The sequence below is a fragment of the Paralichthys olivaceus genome, chromosome 10 (genome assembly GCF_024713975.1).
Source record: "Paralichthys olivaceus isolate ysfri-2021 chromosome 10, ASM2471397v2, whole genome shotgun sequence".
Lineage (NCBI taxonomy): Eukaryota > Metazoa > Chordata > Actinopteri > Pleuronectiformes > Paralichthyidae > Paralichthys > Paralichthys olivaceus.
This window is the reverse complement of record NC_091102.1, coordinates 10,902,826-10,911,464: the sequence shown is the minus strand read 5'-3', so window position 1 is coordinate 10,911,464 and position 8,639 is coordinate 10,902,826. Positions and strand designations below refer to the sequence as shown.

At 43.5% G+C, this 8,639-nt stretch overlaps 2 protein-coding genes across 2 annotated transcripts; one reads left to right on the top strand and one right to left on the bottom strand.

Annotated features, from left to right (window-relative positions):
- Positions 1-195: 195 nt before the first annotated feature.
- nup62l (nucleoporin 62 like) lies at positions 196-2,742 on the bottom strand. The gene is made up of 3 exons (XM_020089988.2): positions 2,602-2,742; positions 945-2,477; positions 196-633 (listed from the first exon to the last, which is right to left on the bottom strand). Exons 2-3 carry the CDS (start codon positions 2,472-2,474, stop codon positions 475-477), a joined length of 1,689 nt encoding a protein of 562 aa, XP_019945547.1. The 5' UTR covers positions 2,475-2,477; positions 2,602-2,742; the 3' UTR covers positions 196-474.
- Positions 2,743-2,763: 21 nt separating this feature from the next.
- On the top strand, positions 2,764-8,295 carry pdk1 (pyruvate dehydrogenase kinase, isozyme 1). Its single transcript, XM_020089927.2, has 11 exons — positions 2,764-3,649; positions 4,185-4,326; positions 4,412-4,483; positions 4,574-4,758; positions 4,841-4,936; positions 5,065-5,142; positions 5,340-5,416; positions 5,557-5,655; positions 5,820-5,930; positions 6,705-6,818; positions 6,905-8,295. Exons 1-11 carry the CDS (start codon positions 3,541-3,543, stop codon positions 7,043-7,045), a joined length of 1,224 nt encoding a protein of 407 aa, XP_019945486.2. The 5' UTR covers positions 2,764-3,540; the 3' UTR covers positions 7,046-8,295.
- The last annotated feature ends 344 nt before the right edge of the window (positions 8,296-8,639 follow it).

Here is an 8,639-nt window from a genome sequence, read left to right as displayed (position 1 = left end):
TCCTCTCCACGGAAACTGGCAAAACTACCTCTCACAATTTCATATGGCCTTAGTTAACATTTTCAAATCCCCAACATATAATTTAAATCTTACAGGGAGATTATTTAAGTACACAGATGTCTCATTCTGTGATTCAACTACTACCACTGAAACAAAGTGAAGTGTTTGTATTTTACTACTCAATAAAACAAAGCCTTAATCTTAAGGTTTATTTAATCATTCTTTTTAAGAACACACAGCATTTACATGGGAAGAAACTATCACTCCCACAATTCTATATAAAAACCTTATGCATTGAGAATATCTTGAAAATATGTAATATCTTAAGGTCACACAAAAGCAGGGAAAAGCAGTTTAACAGGAACTATGATGAATGCAAATCAAAAACATCTTGATGCCTAAAAAACATCCTTTTTTATGACAAATGAAAAATTAGAACAATGTCAATATGCAGGCTGTTGTGTTTATTTCCCATCAGTCAAATGTTAAACGAAAGGTTTTCTCCTGCTCCTTGCGCTGGTTATCACACAGTTTGGACACTTCCTCCACTCGTCTCTGCAGGAGCACGGAATTCTGATCGATCCACTGAAGAGAATCCATGTGCGCGTTGAGAATTTTACAGATCTGCTGAAGCTATGAAAAGAAAACAACAGGCAGATGTTAATTAAGCGTAAAATATCAAAAGCATGAACATTTCATCAGGACAAAAGTTTTGTACCTTTCTTGTAATGAAGATAGCTCTCTAATGACTATTTTTGATATATTTATAATTGTTGCCTAATGATTTCCTTGGTTTGTTTGTTTTCTTTCTGTTTTGTTTCGTCAGATTTGCACTAAACCTTAAAGACATGGAATGCACCGAGGGATCTATGGATTATTCCCCAATGTTACAGAACAGCACACTTAAAACACAAAGCTAGTTTACAAGCCGGGTTTCATCTTACTGGATCACTGGTGTCTGCAGGGCCGCTGGATGTGTTCAGGTGCTCAATGATCTCCTTCAGGTCCTGCGACATCCTCTTCAGCTGCGCGTCCACGTTCTCTGCAAGCTTGTATGTTCTTTCGCGCTCCTCGTCGGCGTTCTGCATGTAGATGGTTCCACTCTGCTCTTTCACAGACTCCTCCAGCGGGCAGAGCACATCCTCCAGCTCCTTCTGCTGGGACAGGATGAAATCCAGTTCCTGGTTCAGCCTCCTCTGGTCCAGCTTTACCTTCTCCATCTCCTTATGCAGGGCTGTGATCTTCTCCCCATTCTCAACAAGCATTCGGTCCCAGGCGTTCACCTGAGTCGCCTGCTGTAAGAAATGTCTCTCTTGGTCCTCTAGTTCGAGACTCCACTTGTTAATGAGACCCTCTAGCTGGGCGTAGGACATCACCGGAGGAGCCGTTGTTGTAGTGATTGTTGTGGCGGTTGTTGTGGTGCTAATGCCAGATGCAGGTTTGAGTCCCAGGGTAAAGGCTACTGCAGCACCTGTTGTGGCAGCCGCAGTAGAGACAGGGGCAGTGGCAGGGGTCAAGGTGGCGGTAGCTGCCCCCAGAGGTTTGAGCATAAAAGACATGCCTCCACTAGCTGCTGTGGTTATTGCAGGAGCGGTGGTTGCTGCTGCAGTTGGAGCTACACTCGGAGTAAAGCCAGTAGCTGGAGCAGGAGCAGGAGCTGTAGTGAAGGGCATTGAAAAGAGAGAGGGACCTACGGCTGGGGCTGGCTGTGTTGATGCTGGAGGAGCTGGGGTGGATGAAGGTTTAATCCCAAAGCCAAACCCTCCACCCTGAGCTGTTGGGGCTGCAGCGGTGGAGACTGGCTGGGGCTGGGTGCCCAGGGTGAGGTTGGAGGGAGCACTGGTGCCAAAGCCGAAGCCTCCTCCTGTGGGGACAGTGGGGGCTGCAGCTGTGGTCGCTTGTAACTTTGTAGCCCCAAAGCTGAAGCTTCCAAACGAGAGGCCACCTGATGCTGCTGCCGCTGCGGCGGCGGCTGCGGCTGCTGCCGCTGCCGGTGGTGGTGCGGCAGCTGCCGCTTGTGCAGCAAGTTGGGGTTGAGCCTGAGGAGCCGTCCCGAATGTGAAGCCGCCTGCAGCTGGGGGGGCGGCAGCGGTGGTCTGTGCGGACAACGCGCCGCCCAGAGTGAACCCTGACATCGCAGCTGGAGCTACCGCGGAGCCTAGAGTCAAACCCGGGGCTGGTGCTGCGGCGGTGGATTGAGGAGTCACGCCGAGACCAAACGTGCCGGGGGTGGGGGTCCCAAAAGAAAGTCCTCCACCCCCGGCTGCCGTGCTCTTTGCTGGGGTCCCGAAACTAAAACCTCCGGTACTGTTGGCGTTGGCCTGGGCGGCGGTGTCGAAGGTGAAGCCCCCTCCAGCGGCTACAGGTGCGGAGTTTGGCAGCCCGAAGCCCTGAACGGGGGCCGCGGCTGCGGTCTTCTGGGCCCCGAATGCGAAGCCTCCAGCGGGCTGCCCGAAGGTAAACCCTCCGCTCATTTTCTTAACCAACAAGATAAAGAGGAATATAAACAGTTATCGAAACCAGACACGGTTCAAAATGGTCACTTCCTCGCTGAGCCTCCGCGGCTTTTGGCGGGTCACTACTACAAGATGCTGAAGTTACCGGGGGCCAGCTTTCCTCCTGCGGCGACTTCCCAGACTTCACCGGGTAATACCGTCGATCTGACGTGTGTTGACGTTACCTTGACCGACGCGGAGACCGAAAATTAAAAACACATCTTTCACAAAAAACGTGGCCCGCGTTCCTCGATGATCCTCCACGAAGGCATTGCTGTGGACTACTAAAGGAAATGACGTCTGTCAGGACCAGGGAGGAATGACGTTTCTGGTCCGAGACGTAGAAGCCCCGCCTCTCTTAGAAGAGTGATTGATGTAATGTCCAATCACGGCCCAGTCTGGAACAAACCCTCTCATCTGATTGGTTTAGCCTCCTGCCCGACAAACCCATTCAGGGATGTTTTGTTTTTTATTCGAAAAGGACCAAAGAGTAAACAGTTTATGAAATGACTCACTGACTTCCTGATAACTTTAATAAAGGAAAAAGAAAAAACAATATTCTGCTCAAGTGTATTTTACTTTGTTTTATACATTTAAATTATGCAATTGGTGCATTATTGGTGAAAAATATAATATTGTATTCAAACGCACTGTAAATTAAATAAAGTAAACACGACGACAAACCTATAGAGATTAAAAAAAGACGACACAGGAAATACAATTGAATTATATTCGTGTAAATAAAGTATTTTCTTAACAAAACCGTCAGGCCGCTGCAGCAGCACCTTCACGACTGTTCAGACATGTTGACATTTCTGCGACTCAGCCGAGGAGAGCATTTCAATATCATCTGATCACGGTAGTGAGGATTATGGACGATCACATTTCACCAAACCGCTCGACAGCAGGGCTGTGGTAAAGTGTGAGTTTACGGCTGAAGTTAGCCGACAAGCTAATGTCAGCCTGGATCCAGCGACTGTGAGTGATCGTCTGAATAATAACAATTATCAACAACAACAACTGAGTGAACACACGAGGCGGCACCATGAGGATCTTAAGGTTTCTGAGGAGCAGCGTGTCCATAGGGAAGGACATCGACTATTACTCCAAATTCTCACCGTCTCCTCTCTCCATTAAGCAGTTTCTGGATTTTGGTAAGACCCCAGTCACTTTAGAGCACATGAGTTACATTAAATTCCTGGAGACTGGCTCTAACCTACTGACCCTGATTTAAACCAAACCTTAACCTAAACTTACAACTGTTTGTGGCCCCTGTCCCTGCAACCTGAGTAAGACCTGGACCACACACACACGTTTGTGCAGCTATCCTTGTTAGGACTTTGTTTTGACTTCCATTCATTGTGGACAGCCTAACCAAAAACCTAATCCCGAACCAATTGCCTACAATGACATGGCAAAATTACAAATTTTCTTTTATTTTCATAGTTTCAATAATCCTGTTGCCTCCATCTGGAGGCTTGAGTCATCTGCAGCAGCTGAGGTTTTACATAAGCTGCATGTCCTCACTCCCTCTTTCACACTTAACTCAGTCCTATCTATAAAAGTGTCCAAAAATATCTTTAAAAAAACAACATGTGCACCAACATAAATAATAAACCGCTCACATTATTCTTTAGAACATTAACACAAGAGGCTACTTATGATTCTGTTTGTGTTTTCACTCCTCAGGTTCAGAAAATGGATGCGAGAAAACATCCTTCGTCTTCCTCAGACAGGAGTTGCCTGTGAGGTTGGCAAACATCATGAAAGAAATCAACTTACTGCCAGACAACTTGTTAAGGACCCCATCAGTCCGGTTGGTTCAGAGCTGGTATGCAGGTTTTGTGTCGTCCATGTCATCTCTCTGATTACACTGATGCAACCGCCTGTACAGTGATTTCTTTTTCTTTGCACAGGTACATGCAGAGTCTACAGGAGATTCTTGAGTTCAAAGACAAAAATGCAGCTGATGAGAAAGTTGCGTATGAGTAAGTGAATCACACCAGGCAGTGATAATAATGATGTTTTTAAATGAGTGGAAATCTGTTTCTTTCTGCACTTCATGTATTTCTGTTTAGTTTCACAGACGCTGTGATAAAAATCAGAAATCGACACAATGATGTCATTCCCACCATGGCTCAGGGAGTCGTGGAATACAAAGAGACGTACGGCACAGACCCGGTCGTCAGCCAGAATGTTCAGTATTTCCTGGATCGTTTCTACATGAGTCGGATATCCATCCGGATGCTGCTCAACCAGCACAGTAAGAACATTCTCTTTTACTTCATAAAAACATGACTCTGGCTTTTGTCAGTCATGACTATAACGTGTCAGTTTCCTCCTAGCGCTCCTCTTTGGTGGGAAGGTGAAGGTGAACCCGGCTCATCCCAAACAGATCGGCAGTATTGATCCGCACTGTCGGGTCAGTGAGGTGATCAGAGGTGAGAATGTCTTTTTTTAAGAACACCAACATGATGAGCAACAAACTGTGAGAGTTTTAAAACAGTTTTCATTTGAATATTAAAGTGTTTTTTCTGTCTCTCCCTGAAAATAAACGTCTTCTTTGTAGACGCCTACGAAAACGCTAGAAATCTTTGTGACCGGTATTACATGAACTCTCCTGAGCTGAAGCTGGAGGAATTCAATGGTGAATTTGTTTTGGATATTATTTACTATACATCTACACAAACCTTTAATTATGTATGTACGTGTATTCACAGATTTACTTTCACTTATAATCTGGAGCAATTCATGGATTTTGAGATAAATGAATAGAAATAGTTTGATTCAACCTTGTTCCATAAAAATTAATTGAATTTCTTTATGATGTATTTGTCCTGACAGTCAAAGAGCAGGACAACCCCGTCACTGTGGTCTACGTTCCGTCTCATCTGTATCACATGGTGTTTGAACTTTTTAAGGTAAGGTTTGCTTTTTGGACTCTTCATATAAGCTAAATTTAAATGTTCCTTTATTCATCCTGTGAATTGGTCACATCCAATGAGAGCAATTTTACACTAAAAGGTCGCAGAACGTCTTGAACATCGCGTCCTCTTTGCAGAACGCTATGCGGGCCACCATGGAGTTATATGGCGACTCCATGGAGTGTCCTCCTATCCACGCACACATCGCTCTGGGAACTGAGGATCTGACCGTCAAGGTAAATCAGTTGTGTCTCAGTTTGATCTGCTCCATTTATCCCCGTTTCATTTCTCTCATTAGAATTTACCAGAATAAACTCTTCACCTGTTGGAGCAACAGATGTGGAAATGAAAATCCATCCTGTATATTTGTTTTCGATGAGAACCACATGTTGTTCTGCAGGTGAGCGATCGCGGCGGAGGCGTGCCTTTGCGGAAGATTGACAGGCTGTTCACCTACACGTACTCCACCGCTCCTCGGCCGAGCCTCGACGGATCACACGCCGCTCCTCTGGTCAGTGCTCGGAAAAACATACACAGATTAAAAACTCTAAACTTAATTTACTGCCATTGCTTCTTGTGTTAATACTATGTCCCATTTTAAAATTGAACTGACTCTATGTGCCTTAACTACATATTTGCAATCACTTCTGTCTCTGTTGTTTTAATCTGGTATATCTGTATTTATAAAAGTAAACACATCTTGGACATAAACATAACAGGCTTAGATTGATCATTCAGTTTTATTGTTACTGACTTCTGCTGGAGCGTAACGTGATGATCACGTCAATAACTGACCAGGGTTCTTCTCAATATCAATATCTTCTCAGTCCTGGTGCGTCAGGATTTAAACCAGCTCTCAACAAAGTCTGTCATCGAAATCATATTTTTTGATCTTGATCAAATGTCCTTTTACTGAAGTGACTGTACAGTTAGATGACAAAACAATATTTTTTTTTTTAAACACTAAAATCTTTCAAGTCTTCATCACAACCTTCATGTGCAAATTTAGTTTTTTGTCTTAAAGGGTCAATCTGTCGACAACCTCAGAAGCTGATCTGATTTCTATAATATAAGTTTTCTCCTCAACAGCAAAGTTCATACTAGAACTCAGAAAAAAAAAAGTTTTTCTGAACTTCCTTCTCACTGTTGCATTGTTTCACAAAGAAAAATATGCATTTCCTGTCTTTACCATAGAACAGCTCACTGCTCTGTCGCTGTAGTTGTGATGTGGCTCTGTGTTGTGTTGAGGCTGCACAGAGGAACCCTGCTTTGTGTTATTTTCTAGGCTGGTTACGGTTACGGCCTCCCCATCTCTCGTCTGTACGCTCGCTACTTTCAAGGGGACCTGAAGCTGTACTCTCTGGAGGGTTATGGAACTGATGCTGTGATCTATTTTCGGGTAATTTTTTCATAATTTTTCAAAAAGCGCATCTTCATGAAGAAAGGCAGAATGGATGTTTGAACTTCCTCTCAATTTCCCATCAGGCACTCTCCACAGAATCCATTGAGAGGCTGCCTGTGTACAACAAGTCGGCATGGAAACACTACAAGACGATCCACGAGGCCGACGACTGGTGCGTCCCGAGCAAAGAGCCCAAGGACATGACCACGTTTCGTAGTTTCTAATTTCAAAGGACAAATGAGTCCTGGAACAAAGGGGGAGAGGTGAGGTGGTAAATGGGGTGTGTGTGTATGAGCGTTGAAAGGTACTTTATATCAGTTTTGTACAGAAAGTAAATGTGCCATAAATATTTCAATGATGATGATAGAACAGAAACAAAACTCCTGCTGCTCCTCGCGATTAAGGGTTAGAACTGGAAGTAAACAGGACCAGCTTTCTAACCAGACACAAAAATAAAAACGGTTCTGGATTTTTTAGGTCAATACCGATATTGATAGTTTAATATTCAAGTCTCAATTGATATTAGCCAGTCATTTTGTTCCCTGGATATTCAGTATAGAATGAAAAGCTTCAGAGGGCTGATGAACACCCAGTGGATATGCTGTATTTACCCCAATCAGGCAATACTAACTCTTTATATTATAATGACATCACTTGCAACATATGATGTTCATCTGAATAAGTATGTCGAGCGTCTCTCCGATACTAATGGTTGCAATATATGTCATCATGATGACGTCATCCCCACCATATGATCATAAATGATCTGTGGTCTTATTTCTGATTAGAGTCGTGTCTGTGGAGATATAGAAATCTTTCATTGTGGAACTAGGCAGTTCTCTGACTTCTTCATGGAGTCACATAAAATCAGGTTTCAATATCTGATCAATATAAGCTTTACATTGTCTCTATTATCCACTGAGATTTCTGGGAATATTTTTGAACCTTTGACCTATCAACCTCCAAAAGTGAATCATCTGGAGATCCCCTCCTGCATAATAACAACACCAGGTTAAGTGAAATTCCAACCATGTGTTGTTGAGCTATTTTGCGCACGCACACACACAGTTTTTGCTGATGAGTTTTATTTTTTAATGTCTTTCATTCAGGGCATTTCTTCCTCAGTTGTTTGGTGTTTACAAGCAAAGTTACCAATGTAGTCATTGTTTACCGTCTGTTAAGGAGTAATTGGAATTCGTCACAGCTGAAGGTACAATATGTAGATTCATGTGTTATTAAGCCTTCTTGAATTTTCAGTTCATTTGCAAGTAATGTGCAGCAGATGGAAACGAGATGAATCTCATGCTTTGCCGTCATCAGAGTTGCATTATTCAGTGAAATGCAGTATTGTGTTTCTGTGGTTGTATTTTTTAGAGGGTCTTTCTGTTAAATAAGCTATATTTCTAATTTTCAATGTTACACAAGAACTGTTACACTGGATCATGTTCAGTAAAAAATAAACACTTTAAACCGACACTTGTTTCTGTCTTAAGTCACGGCTTCAATCGTCAGAATCAGACCCAGCAAGTTAAAGTTTAATGCTGAACTGTAGATCATTAAAAACATGAAGAACTCTCAGCTGCAGCTCCTTTGATTCAGGAAGAAGGGGATCATGGGTAATATCCATCGTTCAGTTGTGTTTCAGTTCGGTCAGTGGAACAGTCAGATCTCCAGTCAACACATTGATAGGCTGTGTGTAATCCATGAGGACTGAGCCACTGAAGAAGACATGCCTGTGCAATGTGAACCTACTAAACTCTAGTCCCACAATAAATACAACCCGTTGTTAGAGCAGTGACGACTACGAAACAAACATCA